General features: G+C 38.9%; 1 protein-coding gene across 1 annotated transcript in view; it reads right to left on the bottom strand.

The window, feature by feature from the left end:
- The window catches only part of CTC1 (CST telomere replication complex component 1), a 1463250-nt gene that overhangs the window by 18306 nt on the left and 1427021 nt on the right, over positions 1-17923 (bottom strand). Inside the window, exon 26 of the mRNA XM_044070869.1 lies at positions 12924-13053. Coding sequence (XP_043926804.1) covers positions 12924-13053 — 130 coding nt within the window. The remainder of the gene's footprint in view (positions 1-12923; positions 13054-17923) is intronic.

The raw sequence follows: 17923 nt of genomic DNA, 5'->3' as shown, positions 1-17923 counted from the left end.
CGTGCTAGCAAGAACCTCTGATCAGTTGCAGCGGCAAACTAGATCTGAGGTAACTCTAGGTGCATCATGAGATAGAGACTTGGCCTCGGACTACTTGAAATCCTTGAGCTTTGCAGTAGGCTGACTCGGAGCTGAGGGATCGGCTCCAAACCCATCAGTAAGAATGAACGGCGAGACAGAGCAACTTCACATTACAGATTTTGCTGGGTGGGCTTTACCAGAGGTGTGTATTATATGCTGTTGTGAAGGAAGTAAGCATTCGGCACACTTGATTTTAGTCATTAAGAGGTTTAGACCAATCCTCATTTGGCTTCTATATTAAGAAAGTTAGAAAAGCCTGTAAGCTATTTTAAGTTTATTCCATACATCAGTCACATGCTTTTTAACATATTTTCTAAATATAAATAAATAATATTGGTACTAGAAATATTCTACATATTTTGGAGTACCCTTTATCACTTAACCATGAATAAAAAATCACTGACAGAATCTGATATTATAGGAAAATGCCTTGTCACCTAGCTTCAGGGCAGGCAAACTAAAAACCTAGGCATTATTTTCTTAGGCTTTGCTACTAGCTTATAAGAGAACATCCACTATCCCAGTTTCATAAAGTCCTCTTGCACATTCTTTTCTATTTCGTTAAAGGCTCATTCTCCCATACGTGGGAGGAAAATCATCAGTTCACATGGTGATTTTTAATCCTGACATATGAGGGCAATGTCACTGACCAAAAGTAGAATGAACCCTAGTCATGGGGTCTACAGAAAAGGCCCACATCTCAAAACTATTGGGTCTAGATATAATCATGAAGGTTCTGTCTTTTACTAGCTTTTGAAATGCCTCACTGATCCTTCAGTAAAGCCCTGGCATTTAGGTTTAGCTGGCAGTATGGAACAATATGCCAGTGAAAAAGTGCTTCTCAGGTCAACTAGCGAAACCTGATTTAGCAAGCCTTTTGTATATTCAAATATATATCATCTAATTTCTTAAAGAAAAGACTGTAATTAAGGTACTGTATCCCTTTCTAAAACAATGCTGACAATGAGGATGACAGCCATATTTATCAACATGTTCGGCAATTTGGAAAAGCACTACATTTTTCAGGTTGTTATGCCAGAAGCTGTAGCTGTACAACTGGCCAATAATCTTGAGCTGATTAATAGCTTTGCTATCTACCCCAGGAAGGGACAATACAAGGGTACACATAAATACGCAGGTGGTACAATGGTGGATGTAATGTGGGCTAATGTTTTTGTGATAATGGAAGAGGCCATCATAAGGAATAGAGCAGAGAGGCAGACAGTGACAGGTAACATATGGGTTCTAGGTAATTTAAAAACTTCTTTATCAATTCTATTTCCTGAAATTAAAATAAGGGTTGTCCACTAAATAATTAATGAGCTTCACAGTAAAAGATTTATCTTTGGGAAGCATACTGGGATCATGGAGGGGTTGCACCTCTAGTACATATTGTTTGCCAGCTTAAGCATACTAGCAATCCCAAAGTGGTCCCTATCAGAAAAGATTTAAGACCTGACCCACTGGGAAAGCTAAGGCTTTGATGACCTACCAAAAAAGACTTGGGACTGTTTAGCAGAATGATTTACACTTTTCTAAAGTACTTGGCACTAGCTCTTTTTGTGGCAATCCGAGCTTCCCTTCTGCAGCTGGTATTTTTCGGCCAGACCCAGACCTAGCCTTTTGTCCCTTAACAGACTCCTAAGGAAGGAGGAAAGTCAGCAACATTTATTATCTTTCAGTCTTCTTCTGACTCTCTGCAGTAAGAGTCTGTCCTGCATATGAATTGAGACATTCAAAAATGAGCCAGTACAAACACATTGTTCTGCTTCAACTAACATCAGATCTTAATTCACAACATCAAGTTTAAGAAAGGTACTCTACACTTCTTTAAGGATCACACAGATAAAAACTGGTGCTGTTTTTTCTTGCTTAACTGAACAATGTGTAATGATTGGTTTGTGATTAAACAGAAGGATTTTTGGTGAAAAAAATATCTAAGTGCCCTTCCCTTTTGTTAAGGTTAGGTCTGACAGGGTCATAAACAAATTGTGTAAAATTACTGACATCAATAGTTCTTAGCAAGGTACATCAAGTTTAAAGTCTCCCAATTAAATGAAGTTATGACTTGCAACATCTGATATGTTCTGGTGACCTGATCTTCAAAAGCTACACTACTATCATAGGTGGGGAAGCTAGACCACCTCAACTAACCTAATACATTCACCTACTACTACTTGGACAACAAGCCAGGAGCTTACTTTTTTATGACCAATTTGACTTGCAAACATTTCTCAAGCAACAGGGAAGCCTCTTCCCCAATTCACTGTCCCAGTAAATTCTTCACAAGCGTGTCAAAAAGCACTGTTGTGCAATTAAATTTACCATAATAGTAGATGTTCGAATGATCACTGCTGCAGTAGCATAAGCTGTAAGGATTATATACTCCACAGGATATAACAGCTGGCCAGCTTTAAAAGCTTCAGGGCACCTTCCATGTGTCCAATCCATAAGTCAACTCAGCTTGAGATGACTAAATTCAGTTTGGGCATCAAGCCCTTCACTGCTTTCATGCCAACAGAAAAAGGGAGGCTAAAACCCAACAGGAAAATGATAGGAAATGAAAAAAATACATGTCCATACCCTGGCAAAAATTTCACATGAAAAAACAAGGGAGGTGGAAGGAGAGAGCAGCTACTACAGAAGTGATCATAAGAACATCTACTTACACAAACGTACTATGGTCACCATTATGATTACTGCTACAGTAGCATAAGCTATGTGGGTAGATAGCTTAAAAGGACTGAGGAGGAAGGATAAGGGTCCAAGAGTCCCTGAAGAATGATCTTAGTAAACCCTATCCTAGACCTAGAGAAGGAATCTTATTTACAGTGCTTTGTAAAAGTGTTAACAGAGGAACAAGTTCCTGCTTCAAGAATACTTCTAGAAGCCAACCTTTTCCAAAAATCCATATGGATCTTCCTTGCTTGTTTATGTAACATATCACTGAGAGGATTTATAAAATCTAGCATCTCTTTTATGCTGATGTGTTTTGGTCTGCTTTTTTGTTCCAAAAAGATGTAGTTTTATGCCCATTAATACTCCCAAACGATGTTTGAGACATCTGTTGTGACTGACTGTGCTGGAGCTGGGTAGAATGCAAGTCTGAGAAGTGTGATGTCTAGACCACATGATCTCCCTTTCTACAAATCATATTCAAACTGAAAGTCAATGGCTGTAGCTGCTGGGACCATAGTGATTTTAGGTACAATTGTATCTTCCTTGTGTAGAGTTTTTCTATGATGGGAAACCTAGAATCTTGAGGAATTCCCTAGCTGAGACAAAGTCTACGGGAAACCCAACATATCTAAATATATATTTATTTATTTCCTGTGGAAGAAAGGCTCTTTGTAGTCAGGTGTCCAGCAGGCACCCCACAAAAACAATCCTGTGAGAAGGAGTCAAAAAAGACATATGAATATACTCTTGCAATCCCAGCCTGTGTAGGAGATCCCTTACTCAAGACAGAAATAGAGAGATAGATTCCTGACATTGTGAGAAAGACTCAACAAAGATAAGCAAATCATCTAATTAAGGAAAAGTGTGGATACTCTGCATTCTGCAGTAGGTTATGACAGGAGCTAGACACTTTGTGAACATTCATGGAGCAGTAGGTAGCCCAAACAGTAAAACATAAAACTGACAACGTGATCCAGAGACTCAAAACCTTAAGGAACGTCTGAAATCTGGATGAATAGACATTTGATGACATTCATCTTTTAAATCTAAGATCAATAAGAAACTCAAACAAAGTAGAAGATGTGAAGGGAAAGCATTTTGAATTTGGACACTATTACAGACTGATTCAGGAAGGAAAAGTCTAGAACTGGTCTCCAAGAATGTTCTTTCTCGGGCACCACAAACATCCTTGAATAAAAACCTTCTCCCCAGATTCTATTATCGCCATAGAAAGTATGTGTGTTGTAAGACAGGAGGAAAGAGAAGACTTTAGTCTGGTAGATGAGGAGGAATCCCCTGAAAAGGACAGGAGGAGAACCTCCCACTGCCAACTGTAGCCTTGACGGATCACATTCAGGACCCATTTCTCTCAAATATCCTCCTACCAAAGACAGAGATGGAGATTCAGTTTTTTTTAAGAGATACAAGGGGCTGCCAGGGTGGGGGGACAAAGTCCCTCATATAATCATTCTGACTTATTGGACTGTCCTTTTTCCCAATGAGGTGTCCTGCTTTGGTTTTAGAAACTCCCTGCTTTTTTTTTTCATTTGATCTTCAGCACTTGTGCTGGAGCTTTTCATTTTGTTTTTTTGCTAAAGTTATGTAATAATTATATTTTTATGTTTCTATAGGATTAAATAGAATGTTATTTCTTTTCTTTGTTTTTGAAATATGTATAAACACAAGACTTATTTCTAGTTTCATTACATAAGCACAGCATCTGCAGATTTATATAAGTTTCACCCAATAAAGACTTGTTGTTTGGAACTCATAAACAAAGACATTGGTAGCCTCTAAACTATGGACCCCACCCAGTTTGGGTTTGTGAAAGGCAGATCATGCCTCCTGAACCTGATCAACTTCTTTGAGGCAGTCACCAAAGCCATAGATGAGGGTAACGTGGTTCACACAGCCTATCTTGACCTTGCCAAGATTTCTGACACTATCCTTCATTCTGGAATTATAACTAAACGAGGTATAAATCCCTATGTCACAAGATGGGTTGCCAACTGGCTCAGTGACAGAACCCACAATGTAAAAGTTGCAGACTCCAAATCTGACTTCAAACCAGTGACAAGTGGAGTACCACAGGGTTTAGTCCTGGGATCCCTCCTGTTTGGTATCTACTTCTCTGAAGTACAGGCTAACACAGAAAGCCTTTGGTTAATGAAGTTCGGAGATGACTGCAAACTACGAGCCACAGTCAAGTCCCCAAATGATGTGGACATCCTACAGAAGGGCCTCACTGAGACAGATGCCTGGTGTCAGAGCCATGGCCTCAAGCTCCTTGCCAAAAAGTGCATTGTCATCCACTGTGGTAAAAATTCTGTACCCATGAACTACCACATAGGCAGCAGTCTACTTAACGCCGAATGTGTGAGAAGAGACCTTGGGACCCAGGTGGACAGTAGTCTCTCCTTTGATAATCACATCGCCACAGTAGTCAGGAAATCCTTCTATGTGGCACACCTCATCACAAAAGGGTTCTCATCCAGGAAAAAAGAGGTCATTGTTCCCCGCTAAAACCAAGAACCAAAACAAGAGTAACTACACCACCAGTACGAACCAATCCAGGAATGAAGTTCCACAAAAACACCACCACGTTGATAATACACACATTTATTAAGTGCCTTCGTCGGGTTATATCAACTGACCTCTTCAGAATCATTGTTCCCCTCTACTTAACACTCATTAGACCCATTATAGAGTACAACGCTCCTTTCGTAATGTACCTCACAAAATGTCTGCTGCAGCTGGGAAGGCCACAGAAGTACCTCATAAAGAGGATTACTGGCCTCAAACAGATACCCTACACTGACCGTCTCAAAAAACTCCAGCTTTACTCTGTAGCATATCGCCTACTCTGAGGTGATCTCTGCCTAACATATAAAGCTCTGTCAAACCCAGAGCTGTTGGACATGCTACACCTAAAGAAATCCGAATCCCTCTGAGCTACATGCTTTTAGGGACCTAAACCTTGTCACCAAAATAAACAAGACATGCTGGAGGGATAGATTCCTGTCCTAGATACTTCCATACTCTGGAACAAGCTACCCATCTATGTCAAGCAAAGTTCCTCATTAGTACTCTTCAAGAAAAATCATGATGAGTGGATGGAAAATAGGAAATACACCCCGGGGATCACTTCTGTGGCTCTGCTCGACAGGGGCATAGAAAAATAACTTTCTTGGGTGGCGTAAGCCAGGGAACCTTGTTGGCTAGGCTTACTTAGGCCCTTGGGTTGATAGCCTAGTACCTACCTATGAACCTATAAGACGTGAGCTATTTTTAACTGCAACAAAAAGAGTTGTTTTTATACGAAGAACTTGAAAAAGTGAAAAAAATTTGATTGCAACAAGAGTTCTTACTACTGTTTGGCATTTAATTTACAAATATTTTTTACTACTACTGTTTGGTATTTTAGCTTAGCTCAAATAACTCAAAAGGCTATTCTTTCATATTTTTCTAGTTGTTTTGACCTGAATAGTTGGACCCTGTCCACTATCTGACAGTTTAAGCTAACTGAACTTCAGGGTCCTCACAGTGCTTCGTTCTACACTTAATTGTAACAAATTATAAAATTTTCAGAGGCATTGAGAAACCTTATGATTTTCTCACTGAAAACACTGACATGTCCTGAAAACAGTCTCAGAGAAAGAGAATCCTTCAGAGGGAGAATCAAATACCACAAACTCCTCAAAAACCTGAATCAGAAACCTGAGGAGAAAAAACATGCATCTGTCCCTTCACATCCCTCATCCAGGTTCATTCACTTGAACATCTTCAGGGAAAGAGGAATCCCTTTTCTCTTAATAGAAACAACTTTATTAGAAGGGTCAAGAGTCTGCACAAGACCCTGAGCCCAAGCCTAATAAATTACTTCTGCCCAGAGTAACTGATACTGTCGAAGACAAATGTTTAGTTGTCAGTTTCTTTTTGACAGGAATTTCTTAAGTAACAGATCCAGTATTGCCAGTAACATCATCCTCAGACAATCAAACGTCACCTGCGGGTGGGGCTCCAGTATCTGCAATCTGACCTGGCCATACACAGGAAGTATGCATCAAGACAAACTAAAATTCCAACACAGGATTATCAAGTGTCATTTAGGGCAGTCCCTTCAGCAAAATAATTTTACTTCTAAAAACAAAATAAATCCAATTCCAAATCCTCCTCCTTAAGAGACAGATGCCACATCATTCCTTTTATATCTTTTATTGGGATAAGTTTTTTTTATAGATTTCTTCAGATCCACTTCTTACAAAGAAGTTACCAGTAGACGGATTGAGAACACAGAGGCAGTGGTAGTGTGGAATTATTTTTGGGTTAATATCTGCAAAAGGAAAAGTTAAATCTATATTTAGTGCCATTGTAAGATTTTTTTTTTTAAATTTTTACATGGGGCGTAGGATCACAATGAAATGACAGAACTAAGACTTCAAACAGACTGCCTATAAAAGTACTAGGAACAAAATTCAACCATTTATACCATCAAGTATCAGATGTAATAATAGAGTCTTCCATTCCGTATCTTGGCAGTTATCAAATTTAAAAACGATACCTTTGGAAAACAGAAGTTTAACAATGAGGAAAACACAAGAACAATGTTAATGACAAATGCTGGAAGAAACAGTAACCATTGTAGGGGATCAGGATCAAGTGTTTATTGAAATGGTCGAGCCTAATATAGGTAACAGCAGCCAGGGTTAATGGATGATCCCTACAGACTTAGGACAGGTCACCAAGTAATGGAAGATGAGACTATCTTCAGGACAGCAAGAAATGCTAGAGTGACCTTCTTTCTACTCTATATCTAAGCACTGCTGCAAGTGACTGTGAAATGCAACAGGAATCAAATTTACTTAACTACACATGGGGTGGGAATGGGTGGGTTAGGCTTAAAAAAAAAAAAAAAAAAAGTAGCGCACAACAAGCTGTAAAGTATCTCTGCCGATGTTCTTCGTGTTTCACTGTTGCAGTCATTACATTTGGGTTATCTGCTTGCAGGTAGCCCTCAGTCAGCCTGATTAACAAAGTCTTGGGTCCTGTGTCGGTTGCTGTCCTTCTTCCATGATGTCAGGTCATCAGGGGTATAAAACATGCAGCCGACATCATTCTATCAGTCTTTCTTGCCATGCGGTGCCCGAACTAGAAGCAGTTAGCAAGTGCCGGTCGGCCGACTCGTGAAATTTTTGTTTTCGAGTTTCAGAACCAAAGTCTTCAACTAAAGCTAAGTACCCCACTGGGGAAACTTTTTCTTGCTCCTTACCGATGTCAGAGGGGAAGGCTATTTCAAAGCAAACCATTTCTAAATGGATAAGCCATTGCATTCATTTCTGCTATAAGCACCATGGAAAACCTATTCCCCAGGGGATCAGACCTCACTCCACCAGGGCTGCATCTACCTCTACAGCCTTTCTCAGAGGCGTCCCTATCAGGGACATCCTAGAAGCTGCTACCTGGAGTTCTATACATACTTTCACCAAGCATTATCATTTGCCAATTTTCTCTAAATCCAGAGCTGGCTTTGCCACTGCAGTCTTGCAGGGCCTTATAGCTGACCCTAATGCTATCTAAATTCCTCCTTCCAACCATAGCTTTGGAAATCTACCCAAATGTATTGACTGCAACAGTGAAACACGAAGAACATAGTACAGTTGTGTACACTTACCATAAATGTAGATGTTTGAGTGTATTCACTGTTGCAGTCCTGGTTACCCTCCCTCCAGCCCCTAACGTCTTTTGGCTATACCTCTACTTTCCTTTACTATGCTTAAAAGCCTTTTTGGTGTATTTGCTTTTTTGTTGGAGGTATATCTTTGTACTTTTATATTTAATTGCTTCCCATTTAGGGGGGGGGGGCACCTGACATCTGGGGCAAGAAAAACTGATGTAATGGCGTCGGCTGCATGTTTTATACCCCTGAAGACCTGACGTCATGGAAGAAGGGACAGCAATCGATGCAGGACCCAAGACTTTGTTAATCAGGCCGACTGAGGGCTACCTGCAAGCAGATAACCCAAATGTAATGACTGCAACAGTGAATACACTCGAACAACTACATTTATGGTAAGTGTACACAACTGTACTTTATCTAGGCAGCAGACAACAAAACCCAAACCAGAAAGACAACAGACAGAAAGCTATATTATCCACTGGGCACTGTCAAGATACCAGGTTATCTTACTACACAACCTACTGTTATAAAACAACTTTGTGGTAAAGTCTCTTACCAGAAAACAAAAGAAAAAAATAACTAACAACAAGGGTTTTTGAGACGTCCAGACTTTAGTCAAGAGTTGACACACTGACAAATTTAGAACAAGTTAACTGTGTAAAAAATGCATAAAAACAATGCTGTCACTGAACAGATTCTGTAAGAATTAGTTACTTAACTGCTAGCGTAATTCAAAGAGTCTTAGAAAATGCAAATACAATTCAGAACAGTGTATTGCAAAAATGTACAACTAATCACTAAACTTAAAGAAGGGAGACTATAAAAAAGAAAGCAGTATATCCAAGTGATAATTCAATAAAGATGTTTCTTGTTTAAAAAAAAAGCATCATTCATGACATAGACGTTCATACATTTATATAAATGAAAACAAACTATACTGACATTTTTTCAGTTGCAATTATACATCACTTATACTATATACAGTCATGGTCAAGCATTACATAACTCATTCAATTTCGGTCTTCCCTTTAACCTCATTCCTCCTCCAAAACACTATTCTGCATGCATTGTTCCCACAAAAAACTAGAAACATATTTATTAATCAGAATCAAAAACCTTCAGAACACGAAACACACACACACACACACACACACACACACACAATTTCAAAAGTCGGCTTAGCTATGTCACCATATGAGCCTCCTTTTGTTCATAACAAAAAGACACTAACTGCAGCTTTACAGTCAGATATCCAGTAAAACATTCTTGTGTGTCTTGACATTTGGCAATGTGTCACGCAATTTACTCTTCTCTTTCTATGGTCTATATTCATATTTTCATGCCTCGTTAACCATTTTAATTTATAACACTAAACAGATCAAACCTGATCCTCTGTAAAAATACAGAAGAGATGGAAGAAAGGAGACCACCAATATTCAGAACCCTTAGTTCTCAATTATACAGCACCACAAATCGGATCAAATTCTTGAAACAGCGGCACTCACACATGCACACACATGCACACACACACACACACACACACACACACACACACACACACACACACACACACACAATACATATTGGCCTGTAGAATTTTGTGCATCAACAGATATGCCCTGAGGTATTTAACCAGAACAGTCAGCTTACTTATAAAGCTCCATCAGTTGATGCATGGTTCCAAAATGTTTAACTATAGCCCATTTACAGTGTATAACATCTTATTCATCTTTCCTTAATTACATGTATGCAGTCACGTATGCATGAGCTTGTTCTTCCTGTGGTTCAAAGTTTGGATATGCACAGGAGTCCTGGACGTGAGGTGGATTTACCAGGGTTACTGCTGAATCTTTTTTGGATTACTGCCAAGTACATGCCTGACACTACACCATAAAATGTGATCCCACAATATCGCAAACAATTTTCCCACAGCAGTGGCAATACACTGAACTACCCATTCAGTAAATAAACAAACATTAAAAATGGGAAAAACAGTTACACTACTAAAGAATAAATCCTTAAACAGATCACAGTCATTCATGTGCCCAGTATGTTTCTGAATGACAACTTTAAAGAGAAAAAATAAGGACACCAAACCCCCCCTTCTCTCTTTTGCCCTCCAGCCACCCCCCATCTTCAATAAAATAAAGGACTTACTCCAAGAGTATCCTTGCTACATTCAGTTATACATATTTGCCATGATGTGTTCACCAAACATCCCTATTAAGTATCAAAATATCTCACCTAATTACAGCAATTCAGTATTCACAATTGATACATACACCACCAGCAAGAGGACAATCACACAAATGTTTAAAATAATATAAACATTAAAATAATATATCATAACTTGTGCCTTTTCGGTGAGTAGTCTCCAAGAAATCATGATCCAAACACATCGGTCTTCCATTCATCTTTTTCCTCTTACCCGAACACTATAACAGTGATACAATCTTCTCCTTTTCATACCAAATTACAAATTCAACCAAAATAAGCCTTGGTGTATCTTAAGCTCTACCAGCTACCAATGATAGCTACCTATACGCGTTTTCAATAAGCATCAACCCTTTGGGAAAATCCAGTCCATTGTACTAGCATCATGGCTTTCACAATTCCAAGCAATCAAATCCTTCTTCACCTTCCAATATCCCATTCAAGCTTAAATTCTGATGTAATCAACTTCTGTTCTGTATGAGCTATTTGGCTTTTAATTCCATAGATTTATTATGTACAGCTACCACTTACTGTTGAAACTTTTTAATGGAGTACCTTGTATCCCTTACGACACCCTTGCTGTGGATCAATTTGCCTAATGCAGCAATATATAACCCAGGTAACAGGGTTCAATCAGAGCTTCCAGAACATAGAAGAGCTAGGCATGCAATAAGAGGATTTAAAGGGCTTGCCCTAATGTCCTCTCCCAGGGAGGATTCCGGGTGCTTAGTGAATACATAGGGAAGTGTGTTTTGTTCGGTAAAGACCTGACAAACCACTTTCTGTTTTACAGAGAAAGGGACAGGACTTCTTATTGGCAGTGTCCTTTCTGCAAGTAAGTGATGTCCAGCAAGGTCATGTCCTTCTTTGTCTCCATCAGATGAGCTTCTGTGACAGATTGTCTGGGTTAAGGAAAAAACCTCAAACTACCCCTGATGGCAATCTGAATAATGGATCTTCTTTGCCCTCATGATGGGGAATGAATGGATCAAATGGACAGGAGGGGGCTGAAGACTGACAGATAAGCAAGGGCAATGCAGTGTTTTTTCACTAAAAAAAAAATCATGAAGTCATACTGCTGTTTCAGGAACTCAAAAGAATCACTGCCAAACAACTCCAGCTGCTTAGTGTAACTGCTAAAAAATACAGATGTAACTTTCATCTGCTGTATGGAACATCTTTCATTTACATGCTTTCCATAACCACATGAAAGCTTGTTAATTATTTCCTTCAATTGATTTGATGAGGAGCTCCTCAGACTCTACTCCTCACTAAACACCCCCCCCCCAAAAAAAAGACAAACGCGTTGAAAAAAACATCTTAGTAATGCATGCTAGCCCTGCCCATACACCTAACCATAATGTGCATCTGAACTAAAAAAAGCCTCTCCCATAAAAGTAGCACTATTTTTGAGCTGAATGTGGTTGGGTTATAGGTAATGCATTGGAAAAGGAAATTTTTGATGAAATGAATGTTGTGATGCATATTTTGTATGTTGTCCATTCATTGTAGACTCATTTAAAATATTATATATATATATATATATATATATATATATATATGTGTGTGTGTGTGTGTGTGTGAGTGTGTGTGCGTGTGTGTGTGAGAGAGACAGATAAAGTACCAATTTATTCACAGTACAGAGAATATGTCATGTTAGTAGGACTGCTAACTTGTCTATATGTAGATAAATAATTGTTGTCTTAACTTCACTATTTTAGCAACCTGTGTCTTTAAAGTGATTACATTCATTTTTTTAAACAAACATGACTTGAGTTTTCTTGAAGAGAATCATTCTGTCTGTTCTGATATTTGTAGAACACTGAAGGCTACAGTCCCTGGGATCATGCAGGGTCCATACGCAATAAATACATAAGAAGACCAAGTAAGAGTATGGCACACTTTTATGTTGCTCTGAATGGAAAGCTAGTTAAACTCCAGCTCAAATAGTCTGTGTGTATAATGTGACAAAAGACATGAGGAAATGTAAAATGATTAACTCACCCAAAAGCAGCAAATGGATGAAAAGGCACCCAAAGGAAGAGTTTAGAAAAAGATCAATAAAATCAATCAGAAGACCAGCCCCTTCCTCAGGAAGGGCAATTCATCATCATCAGAAGCACATAGAATGCTACAAAACAGTACAGAGAGAAATACTGACTATAATGCACTACAGATATGGAAGTATAACTGAAAGGCACCTGCTTGAGATGGTAGGGAGAACAGAAATCTTTATTCCTTATCAACAGGAATGACCAAAGGAATGACTCACCTGAATTCCCCACTTTTTGTCTAGTGTTACAGTCTGCATTAAAAAACAGCATAACTGATCGGCAGACTTTAGAACTTGCACAGAGCTTCCTTAGGTAGTGTGTCAAGATGTCTTCTGAGTCTTCCTCATACTGTTGAAACAAAAATATAACAATTTATTTAAACCTATAAGTAGTTAGTGTACATATCCACCACAGTAAAAGCCTCTACAAGAAAAGGTATACTACTTAATGAAAATGCTGATGCAGAGAATACTGTACAAAGAAATGAATGCAAAACCTCAAGATTCAGTTTGCTTCTACATATATAGGAGTCTTCACATAATTTTATTAAATCAGCCACTGCACAGAACTCGATTCCTGCGTGATCAGGAACATTTAAATATAATACTTTCTTACACAATACTAAACACTCAAACAAACACTATCAGCCAGCTAAAGGCATATGGTGTCATATAAAAATGATTATGCAAATAATGGACTGTAAAAGGAAAGATCAGCATGAAAAAAAATTTAAATATCAGGCTGTATAAGAAAAGGCAGTCTTCATCCATACAAAAAAAAATGTTGAGAAGACAGGAATCTATCCAAATTCAAAGACAGAGCAGCAATGGAGGCCACCACTTAAAAGAAGATTTAAAAGAAAAAAGTAAATAGAGCACAAAAGCATATAAACTACAGTTAGTTATACTATCAACTTACCTTAACAGTAGATAGTTGAGTGTAGTCACTGCTGCATCATAACTTCAGGGATGTCTGCCGTATGTTGAGTAAAATGTGTAGTCAGTGTTTCAGAACCACCCCCTCCCCTCTCAACACCAACCTTACATGTCCCGAGCTTTAGATGTTACCACATCAGTGTATAAAGGGAGGATGTATGGTTGACCATCTCCTGTTTTGTTTTTTTTGTTTTTTTTACACACTGTGGAAAGCCTACAAATCAGTATGCAAGTTTGAATTGGACAATCTTGAATACATAACATGCAATATTGACAGATCTCTTACACACTTGAGACTAGAGGAGAAGGGGCAAGTATAACTGGATGAAAGATGGAAGAGAAAAGGAAGGGATATACCACCACAGTGTGACAGTTCATGGTTGTAAAGAGGGGACAAAGGGAGGGAGGTAAAAAGAACTGCAGTAGTAACTACAACCAAATGTTCACAATTGTTGTAAATTAATAACACAGTTGCACTATGTTATTCTTTTAAGTTACTGCTGCAGTTGTAACTTTAGGAAAGAATCCCAAAGTCTTCCTTCCCTGGCCCTGACATGGTGGAGTGCAACTGAGGATGAGAAGAGGCAAATACCTGCTGAAGTGAACCATACCCTCACCCTAGATATGACATATAGTCTACAAAGCTTAGACATCTATAACCAAATTTCCTTCCAGGAATGCTAATGTGCTGGCTCTACCCTGGTGGGTTTCTTGTGGTATTTCTAGCAGAAAATGATGAATACGAAATTGATTTGGAAATGGTATACTATGAAATGGGAAGTTTTTTTTTGTTTTCAGCAAAACTACGAAAGCTTGTCAGTCCTCCTGTATGCCTTTGCTCTGTTCCGGTAGTACCTTAGCTGTATGTGTACATCTATGGAGTGCAGGATTCTTTCACCCTTGTTTTGAGGTTTAGAAAAAAAGACTAAGTTTACAATCTGGTTTCATGCCACCTCCATTGATAACTCTGGCATGAAGGAAGTAGTTAGAACATAAAGTGACCAAACAAAAACAGTCCTTGAACCAAATAAGGAATCAGATGCAAAAACCAGAGAATACAAGAAAAAGAAAAATAATCTGGTTCCACACAGCAGTGAAGATCAATATGTCCTTTATTGTAGTAGGTAAGCGCTTTGTTGGAATAACATCCGCTTCATCAGACCAACAGAGATAGAATAGCAGTTACATTTTTAAACACTAAAACATCCAATCAAAAATCAGATAAAATGTGCATCACAGCTAAAAGCCATGTGATAAAATACATCTGTAGAATATATAGAGCATTAAAAAATAGAATAAAACAGACTAAATGAACAATATGTACTTAAAACTGGTAAATACAATAGTAAAAAATAATAAAAGATGGACTATTGAAATATACATGATAAAATATTAAAAGAGAGATCAATGCTTTAATGGCCGTGCTATAAGGAAGGGTTTCAGGGAAACTCTGTTGTTTAAACCAGGAGGTTTATCAGCTTGAAAGCGCAAAATCCAATTCTGTTCACTAGATTCTGTTCTATTATTTATGTCACCTCCTCTCTTGGTACTATGCAGAATCTCTAGTACCATAAAGCTAAATTTATGTCCTTTACCCTCTTTAGCTACATGTTTCTGCGCTGGTTTCTTTAACATTCCTGATATCCCTAAGGTGTTCAAGTATTCTATCCTTAAACACCCTTTTCATTTTCCCCATGTAAAATGAGAAGCAGGTAGTACAATAGCAAAAATAGACAACATTTTTTGTTCGACAATCTGCATAAAAAGTAGTATCTATCTTAAAACCCAAAGTGGGATGGGTGAAATGATTACCAATATGTATACGTGTACAGGCCATACAATTCCTACACATATATGTACCAAGTCTATGAGATATTATAGTTGATTTAGTATTAAAGGATCGATAACAGAGCTGACTCTTAAGTGATCTATTATTTCTAAAAGCAAAATCTGGCTGTGTGCCAATGACGCCATTCAACTCATGTATAGTAGATAGAATATCCCAGTTCTTTTTAATAATATCACATGCTACATGCACATTACTGGCAAAGGTCAATGGCATCCTTAGTTTATTCCTAGAGGTATTAGTGGAAGCATCAATTGAGAAAGTATTGTCAATATTATCCCTGTTGTTAATACTAGTGGGGAGGGGAGAAAAGTATGGCTGGCACTTACCTGATCTATGCCACCATCCTTCTGCTTTTTGAGAATCAATAAGTTTACTACTATAGCCTCTTTCTAAAACTTCTTGTTTAAGTGTTTGTAATGCAACAATGAGACTATCATCATCATTAAAAAGTCTCATAGTTCGAAATATCTGTCCTTTCAACACATTGAATTTCATATGATTCGGATGCATACTGCCATAGTGTAGAACATTATTCTTTCTAACAGTTTTTGTTGGCGTAGCTATGGGCACAGCTTGTGCTAATAGCTACGCCAACCTATCCCTAGCTAATTGGGAAGCTAAACATGTACTTTCGAATAATGAATATCAGGTTAACATCAAATGGTATAAACGTTTTGTGGATGATATTTTTTTGTTGTGGCATGGCTCAGAGCAGCGGCTACAAGAGTTTCTTTTATACTTAAATCAGTTGAATACTTTTTTGAGATTTACCTATGAATATTCTGATAAAGAAGTAGAGTTTTTGGATGTTAAAGTTACTAAAATAATTTATCCACTGTGTCTACTACTTTGTATAAGAAAACTGCTAGGAATAAACTGTCTGCTTCTCCTGGGTGAGATATATAATCTGGGTGGCTGTGTTCAGACTCGCTCCCAGGAATGTAATCTCTCTGAATGGCACCATTTTTGATTTTGCCACATTGAGAGTGTAACCCAGGGAAGAGAGGAGTCTTTACAAATTCTAGATCCTTTAGCAGCTGTTCCTGAGAATTTGCTTGAATCGGACAGTCGTCCAAGTATGGGTAAATCTGAATTTTCTTTTGCCTGCAAAAAGCAATGACTGGAGCCAGGCACTTTGTGAAAACTCTGGGAGCAGTAGATAAGCCAAAGGGCAGTGCAGAGAATTGATAATGTTGCTTGCCCACCCTGAAATGAAGGTATTGCCTGCAACTTTCCCTGACAGGGATGTGCAGATAAGCTTCTTTGAGATCCAATGTTACCAGCCAGGAATCCTTTTCTAACAGTGGCAGCAACTGATGCAGAGTGTTCAGGGTGGATAGATCCAGGATAGGACGACAGGTGCCTTCCTTTTTTGGAACTAGGAAAAGTCTGGAATAGAATCCCTGGCCTATCTGCTGATCAGGAACTGATTCTATTGCTCCCAGATGTAACAGAGACAAGATATGCTTTTCTACTTCTGCCCTTCGGTTTGGAGGAGTGTCTGGGAATCCTTTGGGTACTGGAAAGGTGTGGAAAGAAAACTTGTGCCCTAGGGATACCGTTCTGAGTACCCATTTGTCGTCCATGATGGTGGCCCAAACATTTGCAAACAGGGTCAACCTTCCTCCTAAAGGACTCTCCGGGCAGGCAAAAACAGGCAGAAGTTGGACAGAGTCATTGAGAAGGTTTAGATTGAGATGCAGGTTTAGAACTTCCCGCCTTGGAAGAGGAAGCCTGCCAACGCTTAGACCTTTGAGGGGTAGCCCCCTGCCCTCTAGAAGATTTGTAACCTCTAGTCCTAGAACGGCTCTGTCTGCTATTATCAGGGAACGTCCAACTCTTAGAAGGGCAATTCCTGCTAAAAAGAGGAGGCTGAACTTGCAGAAAGTCTTTAACTGTCTGCATAGACTTGGTCTTGTCTTCCATCTTCTTGAGCACTTCCTCTGCTTTGCTGCCAAAAAGACTGTCCTTATGCAAAGGTACATTTAAAAGCTTAGCCTTAACAGGCTCTGGTAGGGGCTGCTCCCTGAGCCAAGCATGCCTTCTAATAACAGAGCCAGTAGCTGTAGCCCTACAGGAGGCTTCTAGAATGTCAAAACCACAATGTAAAGAATGCTTATTGACTAGACTGGCAAAATTCAGCAAATCCTGCATATCCTTACTCTCCACCAACTGAGGCACACCTGCTACCCTAGATTTAATAGCTTCCAAGGTGTGCTGCTGGTACTTCAGCATATGAAAAAGACAATTAGTAGACCTAATAGCAAGAGTGGCAAAGGTATAAACCTTTTTACCCCACCTATCTAGGTTCCTGGATTCCCTGTCGGAAGGAACAGGATTTTTAGTAACAGTGGCCTTAACTCCTTTAGGGCCTTGAGAAATAACCCCTGGATCAGCCAACGGATTCCTGAAAAGAAACAAATGAGAATCAGGA

The sequence above is a fragment of the Protopterus annectens genome, chromosome 4.part1 (genome assembly GCF_019279795.1).
Source record: "Protopterus annectens isolate FY-2018-M chromosome 4.part1, PAN1.0, whole genome shotgun sequence".
Taxonomy (NCBI): Eukaryota; Metazoa; Chordata; order Ceratodontiformes; family Protopteridae; genus Protopterus; species Protopterus annectens.
Note: the sequence above shows the minus strand (reverse complement) of the source record. Positions and strands in the feature narration are given on the sequence as shown.